We start from the raw sequence: 21,260 nt of genomic DNA on the forward strand, positions 1-21,260 counted from the left end.
CTGAGCCTATAAAGAAATGAGAATGAGGTGCTGGAGAAGACGTTCATTTCTCATCTTCCTTTAATTTGGAGGGCCATTTTGATGGATGAAATGACTAATGAGGACTGAGATCTCACCTTGAAGCTGATGTCCCCTTTCTTGCAGCACAGGCAGGTGAGCATGAGGAAGACAAACGTGAAGAGGCCGGAGAAGGAGACAGCAACCACCGCCAGAGAGGACGGCCATGACAGCTCACTCAGCGGGGAGCCACCTGGGGTGCACAAACAGTCATTTAGCATCAAACTCTGCTCTCCAAACCTCCGACATCAGTGCATAAACAGTCAGTGACAAAGCTTTAAGGTCAAATGTGTCACTTATGTAACTTCTAGTGCATAAACAGATCCAAAGCAAAAAAACTATTTTTTTTTTATTTTTTAATTTATGTATGGCTGAAATCAAAATTTACTTTGTACTGTACTAGTCTTGAGGCAAAAAATAATAATAATTTGTGCAAGTTAAACTACAGAAAATAAGAAAATTTGCCAACTTCATGAATAAAAACTTTAAAACACCATATAAAAATCCATGACAACCATTACAGAGAAAATGACTTATCATAATCTCTTTGTCTTTATGAATGACGAGACTATCCTGAGCTATTAAAAGTTGATAAGAGAATAAGAGAATAAAGCATGCGGCTGCGGTCAGTAATTTAATTTGGTGGGCATCACATTTGAACAGATCACTTGTCCATGAAGGAAGATGAATAAACCAGGGATAATTTAAGCTAAATCTGCTTTTAAATCACCTTGTTGCGGTGAATCACTGAGATGCATTCTGTATGATGATACAGTAAAGGGTTAAAAAACCTAGATATGCGATGATGACTCACTTGTTATTCAGAATGAAACGCAAATTGCACCATTTATCAGTTAATGAAGTGAGAGACAGTGTTATGGATGTCAAAGCAAATTCAGGAAATGTGTAGGTATGCAAAGGAGCTGTGTATTCATGAATATTGCTGAACATATAACTAAAGTATATTGAGAAAATATAATGCGATCTTTAAGGGATATTCCATATAAACCCAATATTATTTTTCACACACCCTTGTCAATCAAAATACAGGATGCCAAAAATGCCGCTTATTTTCTCAAACTGAAATGAATGGTTATTCACACTGCCGAACTACAAAGATTACAAAAAAGTGCCCAAAGAAATTCCATGAAAGTCAATACAACATGTGCCCTGTCTCACAAGTCTTCTAAAGACATACAATAGACAGCTGCAGTGATGGTGTATTTTTGTAGGCCAATCTAGAAGTTTACATCACAGATTCCCTTAACAATGGGATTTTCCATTTGCTTTTAAATTAATGTAGAAAATAAGCTCTGTGACCAAAAAACATGTATTATTCTTACATGTTTATCAAAATAATCTTCATACATAAAAACAACATATTCATTTTAAATACTTAACACAATTATCCTAAGTAAAAATTTAAAGTTAGGTTATAAATGAGCTACACCCCAGTTGCATGACTTTACTTTTTACTTTACTTTTATACATTTTTTTGTAAAACATGAAAATATTTGAGCTTGTGTTAATAGAAGCTAAACCATTTCAAGGTTTTAAGACTCATGCATAAAGCACTCTAGCATTATATGAACAAAAAGTCATGAAATGTAAATTGAAAAGATTATTCATGAACATAATAATTCAGAGGCATAGGAACGACCTGAAGAGTGGGAGAACACATAAACCTGTTAGCTTGAATAAGAATTACACTGACATGTACCCACTAGATAGAGCAGAGATTGGCAAAATGGCACCAGATAATGATTATCTCCCAAAAAGTAGGGGGTGAAATCTGAATTGTTTGTTTAAACATGCTTCCCAGCTGCCCAGTTTGATTACTTGTATGCAAATAAAGAAGTGATGGGACTCGGGCCAAAAGCATTTAGGCCTTTTCACACTCTGTCATTACAAGGACACCGCAGGGGCAGGTGTCACATTTTGGACCAGTGAGATGTAATCTGACTTTCACTGTAATCCTGCTGTCAGCAGGGGACACATGCATGTGTTCTCTCTCAGTTGAAAAAGGACATGAACATCCTGATCTGCAAAACTTTGCACCACACTGGCCATGTGTTCTGAAATGGAGGAAGTGGCTTGTTTTGCTGATATGCTGACACATGTCGCTGTGGACACCGTGCTCCCAACATGACGTCTGTCGGGGTCATGTGGGTTGGAAGGCCAGTGCCTCAAAATGAAAATAGTCATGGGATGAAAGGTATAGACACAAATACAAGAAAACAGAAATCTGATGGGCTCTGTTTTTCGAAACCTAGTAATGTGCCCTGCTTTATACTAATTACAAAGGCAGCTGTCTTTAAAGGGAGCATCCTATTTCTAACTTAAATAGATTGTCATCCAATACCATTTTAAAGATTGTGATTAGAATATGCTTTTAATGGGTTTTTTTTATGCTCGGACTGTTATGATCACCAAAGCTGTAACAATACAGCAAAACAGTAAAAAAAATACCATTTTAAATAACCATTTTCTATTTTAATATATTTTCAAATGTAATTCATTTCTGTGATGCAAAGCTGAATTACTCCAGTCTTCAGTGTCACATGATCTTTCAGAAATCAATTTAACATGCTGATTATTCATTATTATCAATGCTGAAAAGACTATTTGCTGCTTAATATTTTTGTGGAAAATATCATGCAATTTTTCCGAATTCTTTGATGAATACAACGTTCAAAAGTGCAGCATTTTTTGAAACTTAAATATTTTGTAACATTATAATTGGCTTCAATGTCAGCTTTGATCAACTGAATGTGTCCTTGCTGAATAAAAGTAAAAAAAAAAAAAAAAAAATCTAATCAAACAAATTGCATTCCTCATACGAACCGCACGGTTGACGGTTGATTCGACTCACAATAGATTTCAATAGAGCTTGGGGTTAGCATGTTGCTAAGCTAATGGTGCAGTAAGCACAACAGTAAATATAGATTGGGTCAACATTGAATTTTAATTACTCTGAACTATTTTTATTAATACTTTTAACTATTAAACAAATTATACTCAATTTCTAAGTTTTTTTTTAATTATTATTTCACTGGATTTACCACAATGCACTATGGATTGACTTCACAAATGATAAATGCATTCCTGTAAAAGAATTAGCCAAAATGAGGTAAAAAAAAAAAAAAATGCATATTTCTTCCAAAACAGTTTTCACATTGGGAGAACAGCTGTGATGCCTTAATAAATCTGTCCATGTAGGTTTTGGAACAGAGGCAATGTGACCAAGGAGCAGAGGAGCATGTGTGTATACACAACACCACATGCAAAGACACGGTCAGCAACGTGTTGGGTGTACAAAAGCATTTCTCCCACCCCCTCCTGCGTCTCCATGGTAACAGGCTGGCTGACCTATCATGTTCTATTGCACTTCGCTTTTAGTCAAATCTCTCCTCAGCCCCCACCTTTCATAATGATGACACATTTCTGCTGATGCATTAACAGCTGCTCTTTCTATAATTTTCCTCTCCCTCTTTCATCAGGTTTCCCAATCGGACCCAACATTTTCGCAGTGTCCTAAACACATAAAGTTTGGCTCACCTGGGCCCTGTGATACAACATCTCCCTGTCGTTTTGAAATAAGAGAAGGATATCGCATGTGGAGACACAGGTGTTCAGAATCGCATACTACTTCTGCAAAATGCAAAATGCGGTATGCATAGCATCTGCATGTTTGCAGAAACACCAAAGCCACTTGTCTTAATAAATATTAATTGGTATATTAATAAATATTCATTTGCATTGCAGAAAATAAGCTCTACATTTAGTATGACAAGTCAATCTTCACAAATGAACACCAATCTTTATCAATTTTGAAACCTAATTACAATCGCAAAAAGTACAAAGCTGACATTAATACATACTATATACAGTAATAACCAAAAGGCAGTACGTTTAAAGCATAGTTCACCCAAAAATGAAAATTCTTACTTACTTCAACTTTATTGTCCTTAAAAGGCAATTATTTGTGTAGACAGCAGTACACATGCACTAACAGTAGCAACACCACACACATATAAAACACATACATTTATAATAAATCGCTTAAAAACCAAATTGCAGCAGGGACAAAGGAATTTTTATATCTGTTTGATTTGCACAAAGGGAGTTTAAATCTCCAGCCAGAAGGAAGCAGTTTAAATTCATTACACAATGGATGAGTGACATCAGAAAGGACTAACTGGCCCTTCTTAGTCACCTTAAACATCTAAATTTGTGTGGTAGCGCTTAAAACAGTCCCCACTATCTTACTGCACATTTTAACTATACTTTTCAATTTACCCCTGTTCCCTAAATTCAAATTGCCATACCAACAAATAATAGAAAAAATTAAGATAGATTCAATAAAACATCTTCATAAAAGACACATCCACATGAAAAGTTTCCTTAGAAAATACATACAGTACGTTGAAGAGCTTGAATGATCTACTCCCATCTAACTCAATGAGGAGAGACACAATCACAAAATCATCTGCAAATTGAATTATGTGTCTCCACTCAAAAACACTCTGACAATCATCAGTATATAAAGAAAACAAGAGAAGGGACAAAACACAAACCTGTGGAGTACCAGCAGAGGACAACAATGTATTGGACAACATTCCATTAACACGTACTCTTTGGGATCTGCTAGTTAAAAAGTCCAACAACCAACACACAAAAAGTCTAAATATTAATTTTCTACAAGTTTCCTGGCAAAAATATGAGGCTGAACTCAATTAAAAACAGAAGAAAAATCAATAAAGAGCAATCATACACAATTATTTTTACCTTCCAAATGTTTAAGAATCAAATTTAGTAAGGTAAGTGGCATCTTCCACTCCTCTACCAGATCCTGTACGCAAACTGCATAGGATCAAGTGCAGACTGTGTTAAGGTTAAAATTCCCTTCCTAACTTTTTTTTTTTTTTCAAAAAGATTTCATAACCAGGGAAGTAAGTGCACCAGGCCTGCAATCTTTAAAAGAAATAGGATTTCTTTTTTTCACAATTGGCACTACTATGGAATCTTTCCTGAGACGAGGGACTTTAGAAAGTTGTATTGCTTTATTAAAAATAAATGAATAAATCCCTGAAAGCTGCTCTGCACAATTTCTCGTCGTCCACAAATAAGATCAGGGCCTGGACTCTTCCTTACTTTAACCAGATCAAAACAGCTACATACACTCTTGCACAGTCAAAACTTTATCTTCTCTTCTTTGTCCTCCTCCCCCTCCTCCATCAACTCTTACAGCTGATGACTTTGCAGTTTTCTTCACAAATAAAACAAGAACCAGTGACCAATTCTCCACACCGCAGACTGATGATAACTTCATAACGACTAATACATACTCTCTCCTCCTTCTCTCCACTCTCAGAGGTGGACGTTTCAAAACTTATCTTTTCCAATCATCCTCCTACTTGTCCACTTGATCTTATCCCCACTCACCTCCCTCAGGCTATTTCTTCTTCAGTCATACTTTCACTTACTCACACTGCTTAAGAAACCATCTCTTAATCCAGCACTTTTAGAAAGCTACAGACTAGAATCACTTCTTCCATTCATTGCAAAGACACTTGAGCGAGTTGTGTTCAACCAACTCTCTATGTTTCTTGTACAGAACATCCTCCTGGACAGCAACCAATATGGCTTCAAAAGCTGCCATTCAACTGAGACTACCCTGCTCTCGATCTGTCTGCTGCTTTTGACATGGTTAACCACCAGATTCTACTGTCCACCCTCAGAAAGATGGGCATCTCTGGAACCACACTTCTGTGGTTTAAGTCCTACCTCTCAGGTAGATCCTTCAGGGTTTCTTGGAGGGTAGAGGTTTCTAAGTCACAACTCCTTGCTATTGGGGTTCCTCAAGGCTCAGTGCTTGGACCACTTCTCTTCTCCATTTACATGATGTCATTAGGATCTGTCATTCAGAAGCATGATTTTGCCTATCACTGCTATGCTGATGACACTCAGCTCTACTTCTCATTCCAACCAAATGATCTGATGGTAGCTGCTCGCATTGCACCTTCACCATTACCTTCAGTTCAACCTTACTGAGACAGAACTGCTTGTGATTCCAGCTAACCCATTGTTTCATCACAACTACTCTATACTGCAGGTTCGTCAACCATAACTCCTTCCAGGACAAGAAACCTAGGAGTTGTGATCGATCATCAGCTTCACAGACCATAATGTAGCAACGACCCGGTCCTGCAGATTTGCCTTATACAACATTAGGAAGATTAGACCCTTCATGTCAGAGCAAGCCACATAACTTCTTGTCAAAGCTCTTGTTCTCTCCAGACTGGACTATTGTAATTCTCTCCTGGTGGGCTTTCCTGCATGTACTATCAAGCCTCTGCAATTTATCCAGAATTCAGCAGTGATAGTTGTCTTAAATGAGCCAAAAAAAAAAAAAAAGCTCATGTTACTCCTCTCCTCATCAGGTTACACTGGCTACCAGTAGCCGCTCACATCAAATTCAAGGTACTGATGCAAGACGACCACTGGCACGCCACCAATATACCTCAACTCACTAGTTCAAACTTATGCGCCCCTCAGAAGCTTCCATTCTGCAAGTGAACGGTGTCTTGTGGTGCCATCTCAAAGGGGTTCAAAATCACTCTCACAGACCTTTTCCTGGACTGTGCCCAGTTGGTGGAATGACTTCCCAATGTCAATTCGAGTCTTTACTCATTTTCAAAAAACATCTAAAACACATCTTTTCACCAGCACTTGACCAACTAATACTTACACTTACCTTTTCTTTTCTATTCTATTCTAGTCTATTCTTGAAAAAAAAACACATAGCTATGTGTTCTGTGCTAGACTTACTGAGACTTGTCATGGCACTTGTATACTGTTGTTGTTCTCTTGATGGTATGATTGCCGCTTTGGATAAAAGTGTCAGCTAAATGATTAAATGTACATTTAAATGTACATCAGCTTCACTAATTTGAAATTTAACAGAAGTGTCCAGAGTCACAACATTCCCACCATTCTTCAACAATTCGGATGTAAAATCCTGAGAATCAAAATGTGTATAAAATAAATGAAAATTATCAGCTAATTCATGGTCAGATTTTCCACCTAAAAAAATACTTTTAGTCTTCTGTTTAGTTCCAATTATAGACTTCACTCCATCCCAAGCTAAATTAGATTTCCTATTTATAAACATGGTTTCTACCTTTTTTCTTATACCGCAATTTGGCTAATCTCCTACTCACTGATTTATGGGCCTCTCTGTACCGAATACTTCACCTTGTTTATAATAAATATTCCTCAGATTAATCAAACTTTTAACATGTTTAGTAATCCAAGGTTTGTTATTCAGAAATACTAAACAAGTTTGTAGATAAACCAAACTCAAATGTATTCACATTAACGCTAGTTCCAACCAATTCCTTTCACCTTTAAAGACAAGTAGACAACAGCTGATAAACCTGGAGTTGTGGCGTGTATAGAGAAAAGTAATGAGTAGATACTTGAGGGTAAGTGAATAGATGGAAGGAAGTAGGGGGCAGTGGTCACTGGGGAGTTGAAACATCCTGTTCACTGCAAACAGACAGGGTTTCCTCCAAACCTAATTCTCTTACTAGTTTATCCGTTTTTGTGGGTCCTGCAGCGGAACCCCAAAAAACACTTTTTTTGCTGCTGTTTTCATTCAGGTTTCCAAAACAAACCCGATTTCACAAAAAGTACGGGGAAATTAACTGGAAATAGTATATATTAAAGCAGTATTTATACACATATTTTATTGTACAGTAACTGTGGAACCTGACAGTGTTTCCCATCCACTAATATGTGATGATCATACCCATACATACATGGTTTATGCAATATTGCATCCTGTTTAAATGACAACAAATTGGAATTCTTGACAATAAAGAGTGGCTATGTGGAGGTCCAGCAATATTCATATGCAGTATTTCCAGACTGTTTTGAGCTTCAGGTGCACTGAATTATTTGAACCTTTTATTTATTTATTTATTTATTTATTTATTTATTGCTAAGCTGCATAAGACCAACAGACTGGGTAAGATGTTTTAATGAAATCCATGAGCTCAAGGTAAGAATGAGCAATATTTGTATTAATACCAATAAATAAAATGTCAAATGGATGGTCATAGTATGTCCAAAATAACTTTTTCAATGAAATATTAATGCAGTACTTTTTACCAAAAAAAAAATACTTTTTGTCTTTTTATTAAAAAGTGTATGTTTCATTCAGGGATACTTGCAATTTCCTTCAAACTACCATATTTATGAAAGTTTCTAGTAGTGTCTAGAATTAAAAAAATCATGTTGTCAATCTGAATTTTTGGGAGTACATTCAACTGCAAAATGCAGCTGTCACTCCTGTAAACAAACAAAGCATTTAGAGTGACAAGTGTATTCAACTGTAGTGAGTACGTGACTTACAGCATTTCGTTTTATGAGCACCAAGATCCTCTTTATTACAAAGCTGTCCAAAGATGGACACTTGAGATGGATACTCAAGGCTGCAGTTTCAGCACTCTCTGCTATTGAAAACGGGCAACAGAAGAAACGAGAGAAATAACAGATAAGATACCAAAAGAAAAAGCTCTAAATCTTCAGCTGTCATAACAAACCCATGTCACTGCCTCGATAGTGAGCTCATGACTTCACAAGAGAGGTTCATGACTAGACACATTGTGGCGATATAGCCTTTGTGGTGCACTGCTGTATTCTGATGAAAGACAATGCAAGAGGTGCTGCTAATAACACACAGTGACTGCAGAGAGCCTCAGGTGCAGCGCCGCTCAGCTTAACCTGTGCTGTGTGAGCGTCCTCTAACCACACAGGACACTCACCGTGGTGCAGTGTGGCTGATTTACATTTAATCATCACAGATGATGGGTTACATTTAAAAGCTTTTATATTACTAATATCAGTAGCTTAATATTTTAATATGACGATAATTACATAATCTAATTTCTCTTTAAGTTAGTTTTGGATTACCCCAATGTCACCAATGTATAAGCCTATTTTCACCTAAAAGGTAACTTGTATATTACCGTTTAAAGCTTTGGGGTTGGTAAGAATCTTTCATGCTTACCAAGACTTATGAAATATTATTACAATTTAAAAATGTATTTTTGAATATATTTTAAAAAGTAATTTATTTCTGTGTTGCTAATTTGAATTTTCAGCATTATTACTCCAGTCGTCAGTGTCACATGATCCTTCAGAAATCATTCTGATTTGCTGATTTGATATTTTTTTTAATGATCAGTGTTTTGACTGATCCCCAATTTATTTGTTTGTTTTTTTGTTCAGAGGCAGAAGTGCAATTGTAACATTATTTTATTGTGGCTATGTTTATACATGATTACAAGTTTATATCTACCAATTAATCACAACCTAATACTGTATTTTCTAAATGTGATTACAAATTTCACAATATGACTTTTATTCTCACATTTACATAAGTGGGAAACAGGCTTGTATACTTATGTATTTAAAAAAACAAAACAAAGGAAAGCAACATCTACATTGACTTTTCCCTACATTTACTATATGTAAGCACCAAAGCAATGTCACTATTACTTGGCCATATTTTATCCTAGAAAAAAGTTGAATTTTTAGAGTAGGAAGCAAAGCGGGGCAAAGTCAACTGAGATGGGAGAAGGGGAAATAAGCTAGTCAAGCTGATTTACTGAAATGGGGATTGAAGAGGCAAGTGACTTTAACTTACAGAGAACAAAACCACACATCAAAAATATGAATAAAGAGTAGACTGTCATCACTTTTCCATAGCATTATCAAACAAGAGGTTAACTAGATGAAGCAGAGAGTATATAATGGGTAAATGTGAATAAATAAGAAAGCTGATGAAGCAGTTCCCTCTAGGTTATTTCTGCAAAGTGCTGTTGTTATATTCAACAAGGCATACAAAAGCATTGAGATTTGTCATTTCATGACACATACTGTTTAACTTTAAAATACAATGCCCCACCAGGACTTTAATTTCAAGAACTGCTTTTTTTAAGTACGCCATTGTTGGCACTCTTCAAGCATCTCTTTTGTATTTCTTTGATACACTCTGACTCTCTGCAGATTAATGTTTAAAAAGAAACTACCAAAAAACAACCTTGAATTCAGTAGTAGGTGTTGTCCAAAAGACATATGACTCCCCACAGGGCTCCGGACATGGACATTCATTCCAAAACTCATCAGACAGGAGGCCTTCGGGACGAGAGCTGGACTTTATGAAGCCGTGGCACAACATTGTTGTGGCATCAAAAGTTATCGCCTCGTCCTCTACTAGGAGTGGGCAGTGTCTGCAAGAGAGCGTATTTTAACAATCGCGTTGATGTCTGATCGGAAGGAAGCACAGAGGGGAGGGAGGGCCACCTGTGTCCCTATTTTTAGCCTACATTTCTCTCTTCCTCCTCCTGTTTCAGCACAGCCTAAGTTTCCAGCTGAGCTGTTATTTTCCTCATGTTTATACACTTTAAAGGCACGCATACATAGTCACACATACCCACAATGCCTTTCACTTCTGTGACCAGGTGCTGAAAGCTTGGCAGAGTTGGTGTTCGGCCAATCTTGACACTACTGCAATAAAAATCTAGTAAGTGCGGTTAGCATTCTTCCAGAACAGCATTATTTTACTGTTATTTAATAAACTATTACAGTGAATGTTTTGTACTAGTTTTTTTCTTTTTGTTACTTATTATTTTTTAAAATGACTTATTATTTTTAGTCATTTTAGTACTTCTATTTTTTTTCTTTTTTTTTTAGTTGCCAAGTCAACATTTTAAGATTAATAATTAATAATAATAATAATTAATAATCTAATAATTAACTTTATTTAAGCTTTATTTCAGTTCCCAAAAAACAATTTTCATAGTTTTAGTTTTTTAACCACAACAACCAAACCGGTTCAGGCAGGGAACATTATTCATCAGACAATGTTTCTTGGGGTCATCTGGATGGGCAGCACATTTTTTCCCCTCTCTCGCACTAAAAAACAAGACCAGGCTCCATTCGCTTCAGTGGATAAGCCTGTATAAGTGGGAATCAGAGAATAAACGATGAGCGCTGGAATGCTAGTGGAGGTACTCGTTCAGCTCCCCGACAGTATTGACCTTTACACACTGATATAGAGCAGAGTGCACCAGACTCTAGCTGAGACAACGGGAAAACAGGACAAGTGACATTTAGCGGAGAATATTGGGCCTACATGGGGTGGGAAGGGGGGAGTGATTCACATTTGTCCCAGTTTGGCCTTTTTTGAGTTAAGGGGATATCAAGAGGAAAAAGTCTGGCTCTGCCTACCAAAAATAATGGCTTTTAAGCAATCTTTATACAGAAATTGCGAGCAAACTTCACAAATAATGTTTTTCTTTTAATTTTTAATATACATTTTAGTGTAGGTGGGCACAATAGGATGAAAAAATTATCCTGTTTGCCATCTATAGTTAATCTTTATAATTTTTTTATAAAATTTGATATCAGGTGTAAATTTAATCTAGCAGATCTTAAATTAATGAACTTTTCATTTTAATATTGTTCATTTATCAGTCTTCAGCCTTAAAAGGGCAATAAATGAAACTACAAGAACTGTAATGCATTAATCACTTTTTTTATTGCCAATGACATTTACATACACTCCCAAGAGCCTCACTTCTGTTCTTCGATACATTAAACAAATGCTTATGTTTAGGTTAATTCCAAAAGTACTATTTGCACTATAAGTACTAAAGAAAAGGGACTAATTCAATCAATAATTAATCTATTGTATTTCAAATAAACTTCAGAATCAAACTATCATAACTGTAATTGTAATCACTTCATCTGTCGACGTGATGCTGGTGAACTGCAGAACTGGTGCAAACATATCCACATTGCTTTGTTGCTCCATTAGATGCTTTCTTAGTCTCATGTAGCTAGACCTTCAGACTGACGGCTGGAATTCATGGCAGCTTTCATTGGCCAAGGCCCGCCCATGAGGCCGCTTGACTGACATGTCAAACAACCAATCACAGTTTGTCGCTACAATAACAGACCGATGTGTAAAGCTCTCGGACGTATTATTGGCTAATGACTAATGCTTTCTTAACTGCTGCTTTCTCACTGCTGTCATTTTTGTTGTGTGTTTATTTTGAGAGGAAACTGCATACAGTAGCACACATTTATATATTTATCGTTTATGTGTGCTGTACTTTCATATATTTCTCACGTAGTTAGCTTAGCAACATGCTCTTTGCAAGCGCTAATGGAAACAATTGTGAGATGAGTTTCCCATGCAGTGCTATTTGTATGACACAGATTCGGTAATGCATTCAGTTATCATTAATGTTTTAGCTCCACTCCGTTTAACACATTTGATCATATTTGCACAGATTTCTCGCCACAGTCACAGCAGAACGTGTGAAAAAGTGTAGAGATCCCAAGAAAGCCTTATCATGGCCTACGCAGTAATACACACAAGCACAGAGAAGAGAAGTAAACAAAAAACATCCTTTCATTAAACCATCAATGCTGAATCAGTGGAAAAGTGCTGTGGTCTGTACACTGCCCTAGAGAAGAATTGATGCTGACAGCTGCCTTCTGTCCACCACTGAGTGAGTGAAACGACAAAACCACCAAGAGAGTGAGAGAGCGATATATTTTGCCAAATTACTATTGGGTGTTGAAACGCCTGAAAGAATGAAGACATTGAACCATGTGGTGATTCGGAGAAGGAATGTTTCTTGATGAAGTTTGAATGAGGGTTGAGGGTAAACAGCAAGTGGCTCTTTTCATTGCACAGAACCACTAGTTCAGCACAGATGGCAACCAATAGTTCTCGTAACCACAGTAATCAGTGGGGCTTGACGGGTGATGGGGAGCAAGCGATCTTAAATGCCTCTTTTCAGAAGCTTTACTTCTGGAGCTGATTACATCTGCTGGTGGTGAATGAATTTTTGTAAATAAGGCAAACAGTCACTGAAAGTTTAGAATAAGTACTATGTCAATGGCTACCATCAACTATGGTTACCAACGTTCTTCAAAATATCTCCTTTTGTGTTTAGGATAAGAAACAAACTCGACTCAAATTGATTTCAACGGCAGCCATATTTGCAATGCCTCTAGGGCAGCTATTTCAGACATGCAAGACCAACTCCTTTCTACTTGAATATGGAAATATTCAAATCTCAAAAACTAATTGCCAAACTCATATTTAAATAACATATTTGGAATCTGATCTCATAAATGTTTTTTCTTAAGCATTAGAAAAAGCATGTCTTTACTTATTGGTAAAGGCCGATTGGCTTAGTAGAAAGCAGGACTTATTACAGAATATTGTGCATTGCACTTTCCTCTATTCAAATTAATACCAATTAACTGTTTGTATATACAGCCTTTGAGCATAAAACTGCAAAGAAAATGAAAAAAATTAATCAATTTAATTAATTAGATTTAGTAATTTTAGCAATAAGCTTTGGTATTATGTTAATTGTAAACATACTTTTTTTTTTTTTTTTCCGAATGGATTTCCTTCACTGAGTTCACTGAATTGCATAACCTTCTCCATGGATGATATATGCCAAGGTGATTTATAATTTTGCTTATCATTTGAAACTGACTTTGTGTCAGGAACGCATCTATGAAGCCTTACAATGCTGTTTATGTTCCAGCTCACTAGGTTTTGGAATAGATCCTTCGACCAGAACACCAGCTTTGTTGAGTTGTTTCCGTCCCTAGATAATTCATAATTAATTACTCAAAGTCGTTTATTTTTAGTGCTGTATCTTTGCATTGCTGTTCATTTCATGTCCCTACAGAAACTTATGAGAACACTAATTTGTTTCTAAGTGTGTGTGTGTGTTTGTGTGTGTGTTGAGACGCATTCAGGAAGGAGGTAGGCGATGTGTTTTTCTGTGACCATTCCCTCTCAGGAACAACATGTGTGACACAGATAAGAAAACAAAATCCAAAAACACACACACACACACACAATAAGAAACAAATTTAAAACTGAAACTCACATTTATACCTCAACACAAACACACACACATGCCACTAAATATACTTAAACTATATTCTATCAAAAAAGATTAAAATCTCACTTGATTTTCCTCTAAACGCCTGAAGATCATACCTACATCATACAAGGAAACCCTCACAGATATGTATGGAAGACCGTTTCTGCCACTGAAATCTTTTTTCATAGAATTATGAGATATAAACTCGCAATTGTGAGTTATAAAGTCAGAATTACAACATATAAAGTCAGATTTGCGAGATATAAACACTTTATATCTCAAAACTTTTACAACTTTTTTTCTCAAAATTGCGTGATATAAACTGACAATTGTGTTATACAGTCAGATTTGCGTGATAAAAATACCACAATTCTAACTTTTTTCTTGAAATTGTGTTTATATCTCGCAATTCTGAATTTATTACATGCATTTGCGAGTTTATATCATGGAATTTTGACTTTATCGGACTTGATTATATCTCCCAATTATGACTTTTTAACTCGCAATTGCGAGTTTATATCATGCAATTGACAAAAAAAAAGTTATTGAGAAAAAAGGTCGCAATTACCTTTTTTATTTTTTATTCAGTGGTGGAAAAGGGCTTCCATAAATATGACTGATATATAGCATTGAATAAAAACATAAGGATCTCTTTCATCCTGCTGCCTGTTTGCACAATTGCACAATCTTGTGTAGTTCCTTATTTTGATGAATTACAGTTCTTCTCTCATGCACTACAACATACACATATGCTCAGTGCACACTACAAGACTAAACCTGGCATTGACTGAAAGACAGATTCTGTTTCTTCCAAAGTACTTGAACAAATTTACCTTGCCTAACCTTGACTGTTATTAAATTTTACACCTCCACTGTACCTGATCATACAGTAGATGTTTCATAAATCTCCCCACATCCTCTTAAAGATATCAACCCACTGCAGTCTTCTTCCAGGCCACCTCACATGGCATGCAGCATTCACCCAGACGAGGTCAGGATAAGGTGGTGCAATAAATACTGCAGAACTTATCTGTCAGTAAGAGGCAGTCAAATGAATTGGACTATAAGTGTGTGTTTGGGAAGGGAGACACAGCAGTATTTACAAAATCCAATCTTCATATTAAGGCAGACAAGTTTAAAAAGTATATCCAAGTGGAATGCACTGGGAATATTGCTCTCTTCTTTTATAATAGAAATTACTTAGTGGACTAAGTCAAATCTTAACAGAAATACAATCTGAGAATGGTGTCTGGGCCGGATTAAAGTATTGTGGTGCCCCCTGACGCTTCGCTCCAAGTTTTATTGTTTGACTAGCGCCTCAGAGGATTGTGTTACTTGGCTTAAAGTTTGATTTATGAAATCTGTTCAGCACTGTCAGGAAACAATATCAGCATAAGCCAGAAAGACAGTAAAGGCAGCATCCTTTCTTCCTGAACTACTGCTTAAGGGTGCTATATATGTTTTTCTCCAGATATTATCATATTTCTGCTGCACATGAACGCAATAAAGGTTCAGAAAATAGATCTGTGGCTTGATATCATAGAAGAACTTCAAAAGATGGTGTTGGAGAACTCTTTTAAGCTCTGTGTTTCTTTAGATATCTATATATGTGCCTGTGCTTCAAAAAAAAAAAAAAATACTGCAAGATGCATCTCTAATCCAGTGAATGTACAGATTTACTACAAATTCTAGATATTGTCAAAGTGGATTAAAATGAAAATTTAAATCATTTAAACTGTTCCTAGTGAATTTAGGCAACACAACATTATAATGTACAGTAGTGTTGTCAAAAGTACATTCAGTACCAATCACTTTTTAGCCTTTTAGATTAGGGAACATATGTTCACTATTAACTATTAAGAGTTTTAATTCAATAAACTCCTAATCTGTATTTTATTAGTAGTAATATTACTAATATTACTAATAGTAGTTTTTAGGTATAGGGTAAGTATTTTATAAACAGTCAATATACTAGTAATATGCATGCTAATAAACAACTGGTTAATAGTGCGATTGGTCTTTAAAATAAAGTATTACCTAATTTTCCATGGTCTTTTATATATATGTGTGTGTGTGTGTGTGTGTGTGTGTGTGTGTGTGTGTGTATGTGTGTGTGTGTGTGTGTGTGTGTGTGTGTGTGTGTGTGTGTGTGTGTGTGTGTGTGTGTGTGTGTGTGTGTGTGTGTGTGTGTGTGTGTAAAAAACAACAGCTACTCGAATAAAAAAAAAGGAAAAGTGGGATGAGTGGGACTTGATTTTGTCCATCAGAAATTGATTGGATCGATTGTTGTCATTTGCTATTGCTATTGACAGGCCGTCCCAGTGAACAACACATCAGAGAAAAGAGGGAGGGGACATTTTTGAATAAAATATTACAAGGCCACATGCATTTGTAATAAAATGATGTGCACAGACAAATGACAGATACATATTCCATTTTAAAGTAAGAATTGTCCATTTAGATTTTTGGTGACTTTAACAAACCTTCATTTTTACAAGTGTGGAAAGAAGTAGCTCATGTACTTCAGGCCCTGGTTGTAAATCTCGTGATCTTATGGTTCTGAATAGGCCTGAAATACAGCTTTGAGCTTTTTAATTGCATTTTGTTTACTTTCTTAACTTCAGCAAATCACCATGATTTTCAATAAAATCTTGAATCCAGACACGACCCTGTCCATGGTACTGATTCTGAGCAGGTAAAAAAGCCAGCCACCTTCTGTCGCCCTGTTACTGAAGCCTGCATAAGTAATTCATCCGCAAAGCAACAGAAGATGTAGACTGCGGTCTAAAGAGTGTGCTTTAACAGCTTCCTGATGCACACAATTAATAGCTCTATCAACTCAGCATCGATCTGTCAGCAAAAGTAGCATGTTCGTTACAGGGAGCACTCAAACCTTAATATCATCAGACAAAAGAAAACAAAATATACAGCAGAAATCCACAGAATTTCCAAATAGCATCCATATTAAGAATAAAAATTCAGATTGAATGAGCACTGGTTGAAGTCCTTGACATTCACTGATGGCCTGGAGTTGTGTGGATTACTTGTGGATCATATTTTTATCAGCTGTTTGGACAACACCCATTCACTGCACAGGATCCATCGGTGAGCAAATGATGTTATGCTCAACTTCTCCAAATTTGTTCTGATAAAGAAACAAACTCATCTACGTATATCCGGGATGCCCTGTGGGTAAGAAAAATGTCTCAGCGAATCTTATTTTTATCTCAATTAATTCTTATGAGACCTTCATCAGACACTTCACATAAGTGCTGTTTGTCCAACACAAACACTTATAACCATTCTTGTGTGCAAGGGGTATTTATTTGCTAATCATCTTAAAAAGCAAAACTTCAAAGCGAACTGGAATCAGAGAGAGTCTGGGATTAAACAAAACCCTCATAAACTTACAGAAAACTGTAGTAAAAAGTCACAACCACAGGCAGGCCTTGAAGTATTGTGCAATCATCCTCTAACAGTGTCTGAGGATTGTGTTGTTGTGGCCAGGGAACAGTAAAGCCCAGTTCACAGACAGTTCCAGGCCAACCACATCCGAGATGCATTTGACTTTATAGGACACATGAATAGAGCCTGGCCTTGAGAGATCTGCATGTTAAATAACCATCACTATGCAGCATAGCTACAAAATCTGACAAAAGCAAGAAGTCTTAACCTAACAAACCCCTTTTGAATGCTTTGATGTGGTTCTTTCCTAGTCATCCATAAACCATCTTAGCACAACAACCCAAAACAAAGGGATGGGTATAGAAAGGAATGTAAAGCTCTGGTTCTGATTTCAATTCAACATAACAATTATGTTCTATAATCTTTTTTTTTCTTTTCTTTTTTGTTGGATAAATAACAGTTTACTATAACTATACTATAAACTAAGTTGTGACTAACTGTAATATAATTGGACTGATTCTATACTACCATTCAAAAGTCTCTAATACTCACTGCATTTATTTTCTAAAATATTATAATTATATTAATATTATATTCACAAACTGAAAACATGTTTTTAGAATATTTTTTCATACTAATGACTTAAGGTTCAGAGAACAAATCACTTCAATTCAGTGAGGGAGTCATTCATTACAGTGAATCAATCTGAAGACTAAAGATTGATTTAGTTGAATCTTTTTGACTAATTCTTAAAAATCTGCTTATAGTTAGCCTAATTTGAAAATGAATCAGATAAGAGCCTTTCCATCTTTTTAAGAAATTCCAGAACACGATGATTTAGATTTTTTACTGTTTTACATCTTTTTTTTTTAAAGATGGAAGCAGTTCTTATCCGATTCCCAACCCCATACATTACACTAATACAGTCCTAACCTTAAAACAGCACTTGACATTCAAACTGCTGTAATGTGATGAAGCAGACTGCCCTGTGCCATTACAATCCAAATGACTTTGCCACATCCTTGTGTACGTCCAAGATTCTGAGGGTGGGAGTCTGATTAGTCTCCTGTCACACGCCACACCATCCATTGCCACTGAAACATTGATTCTCAATCCCATTACTTGGCCAGTCAGAGTAACAGATTGCTGCTGACTTCAGCCTGTTATAGGGCATGTATATCACCCAGGCAGCCTACAGTCAGCCTAAATATGTCCTCATAAAGCGAGAGGGTATTTTTGCAGGCTTAGCCAATGGCCTTCCTGCACTACTATCATCTCAAACCAGGGAATGTTCTGAATCAAACATGGAAACTCATATCCTCATTTCATCTTAATTCTATAAAGGTTTCTTTATTAACATCAGTGTCTCAATCCATTGCACAAAAGGCTCTTTAGAGTGGAAAAACGTTCTTTAAATCCTTCCAATGTTCTTTAAAGAACTGTCCACTGAAACATTCTTTGGGGAACCTAAAATGCTTTTAAGCCTTAATTTTAAGAGTATTCAGCTTGATCTGATTTTCTGTCATTGCACACACAAGACAAATGAGGGAAGTTATGGCTAGTGGAAGTTCCCTTGCAAAGCAGGAATGCAAGAGTACAATTGAATCAAGCACAGGACTGTGCACCGGTCAAGACATCTTTTCAGCTATAATTCCTTGGTCGTGATTGGGAGTGTCCATGGCCCTCATATTGCTCAATCTAATTACAGCAGTGGGCTTTACATAATAGTTTGTTACGGCTTCCCAATCAGTGAGCCATTCAAACGCTGATCTGCATGCGAAGGGCATATCTAGAGTGCCTGGTAAAAACACAGACAGATAAAACCAAGAGCGATGGAGAAGAAGCTGACCCCCTCCGCACCCCAGATTCAGAGGCAGCTGAACAGAAGCTGATTCATTAGTATGCTGCTCATCACCTCGGCCAGGGATGCTTTTGGCTCTGTTTACAGCACTACCTATTTCTTTCTTCACCTATGTCACCGTAATTAATGCCGCTCAGCTTTCTAAGGTCTATGCATGCATGCTGCTGCATTACATGCTGTATACTTTGCTCTTTATGAAATGTGTGAGAGACTGCAGACATGCAGCCTCTCTTACCAGGCTGCAGGGCATGCATAAAGAGTGAGCTTGATGCCATGAGAGAGGGAGTGTATGTGAATCTCAGTGTCAAAAGTCGGCCTCCAACCACAAAGCACGGTCTGCCCTCACGGCCACTGACTGAGACACCACAGGCTGCTGACTTCTCGAGGAAGTAAACAGCAGTGCTCACTCAGATATGTCAAACACACAGACGTTGTGCAACGAAACTGCCTTGGAACACAGGACACACAAAAAGAGGAACACAACAGTTCTGGCTGACTAATGCCAAGTCAGCTCCGTTTGACTGCAAATGTGCAAAACACTCTCTCGCTCTGTAATGCATAATGCACGCATGTGCGAGTGAACAGACATGTAGGATGCCTTTTGATAAATGCATTATTCACAAACAAATGAATACATATTTTATCATATTTTTCTACATTTATTTGCATTACAATGTTTACAAATACTGATTAAAGCAATACACAAATATGTAGCAATGTCAACACATTATTAACAATAATTAAATGTTTGCAAAACATACATTTAGGCCTTTATTGTGTATTTTTTTGTGTATTGTACATTTAAGCGGCTGTTTCAAAATGACAAATATAACGTCTAAATGGTTTAATCTCATTGGTAGCATGTAGCTACATCAGCAACAGAATTTCATGTTTTTACTCACCTGGGTCGAAATGCGAACTGAAGGCAAAACTGGGATTAAATAAAACCGAGGACATGACCGCGACAAATACCAACGCTTTCATCCTCCTCATAAGGCTTCTGATTTACTGAAGGACACAGCGATTGTTCATTAAACAAAGAAAAAAAAATCGCTTCATAAAAGAAAATTAGGCATGAGGGTGCTCCGATGCATCATGAAACAACAGCAGCGCGCGCGTCGCGTCATCTCTGCCTCACTTTAAATGCGTCTGATTAAGAAACAGATGCTGGGAAACATTTCCGCTCGTCTCTGTGCTGTGTCTGACGCGTTTCAGTGTAAACAGCACGGCGTCTCCTCGTCCATGGGGCTGTTTACTGAAGGCTCCTCGGGGTAGACCACCTATCAGCGTCGCTTTCTCTCCATGTGAAGGCTATGCACCAAGATTTTGGTGTCTGGCAGCTGTCCAGTATCATTCCTGCAAATGTTGTGCTCTGCCTGCAGCTGTGCCCTTCGGACACACAGTGTTTGATATGTACTAAGAGCTCTGGGCAGTTTATTTCGGTGTGTATGATGGAGTGTGTAGAGAGGATTATTAATGCTGCAGCGATAAAAAAAAAAAAAAAAAAAAAAACAGTCGGTGCTTAAATTCTGATCCGTCGGAAGTGACTCTTGCCTGTCTGACGGAATGTCTACACTACAGCATAGGTCTTCCCTTTTGAAAATAACACCTTGATCCATCTGATTTGCAGGTCTTAGCTGGTTGAAAATAGTCTCCCTGCCTGACCAACAGAAAAACTGATATCCCTCTACCAGCACAACATATCAGACTGGGAATAAACAAAACATCAATAAATATATTTAAGAATGTATTTGCCATCATACTGTTTTTGAGTTTAAAAAAATATAACCTTAAATGTCACATAAGCCAAAAAATGACCCATTTTATACCCTTATTCAGATTTGTGAAAGGAAATAACAATACACTATGAGATTTCTCTTATTAATTATGTGAACTAATTGTTATTCATTGAAAGGTTAAAGGATGTGAAGGGCATACAGAAA

The 21,260-nt window shown here is 36.8% G+C and overlaps 1 protein-coding gene across 3 annotated transcripts in view; it reads right to left on the reverse strand.

The window, feature by feature from the left end:
- The window catches only part of LOC127953279 (serine/threonine-protein kinase LMTK1), a 45,778-nt gene extending 25,030 nt beyond the window's left edge, over positions 1–20,748 (reverse strand). For 2 of the 3 annotated variants that reach the window (XM_052552314.1, XM_052552313.1), the window contains exons 1-2: positions 20,220–20,748; positions 117–250 (exon numbers count right to left, since the gene is read on the reverse strand). In XM_052552314.1, coding sequence (XP_052408274.1) covers positions 117–250; positions 20,220–20,310 — 225 coding nt within the window. In that variant the 5' untranslated portion in view covers positions 20,311–20,748. Of the gene's footprint in view, positions 1–116; positions 251–10,168; positions 13,156–20,219 lie in introns of those variants that run through there. The other variant, XM_052552315.1, reaches the window with a different exon arrangement.
- Positions 20,749–21,260: the final 512 nt, after the last annotated feature.

The sequence above is a fragment of the Carassius gibelio genome, chromosome B3 (genome assembly GCF_023724105.1).
Source record: "Carassius gibelio isolate Cgi1373 ecotype wild population from Czech Republic chromosome B3, carGib1.2-hapl.c, whole genome shotgun sequence".
In the NCBI taxonomy this organism is placed as follows: Eukaryota; Metazoa; Chordata; class Actinopteri; order Cypriniformes; family Cyprinidae; genus Carassius; species Carassius gibelio.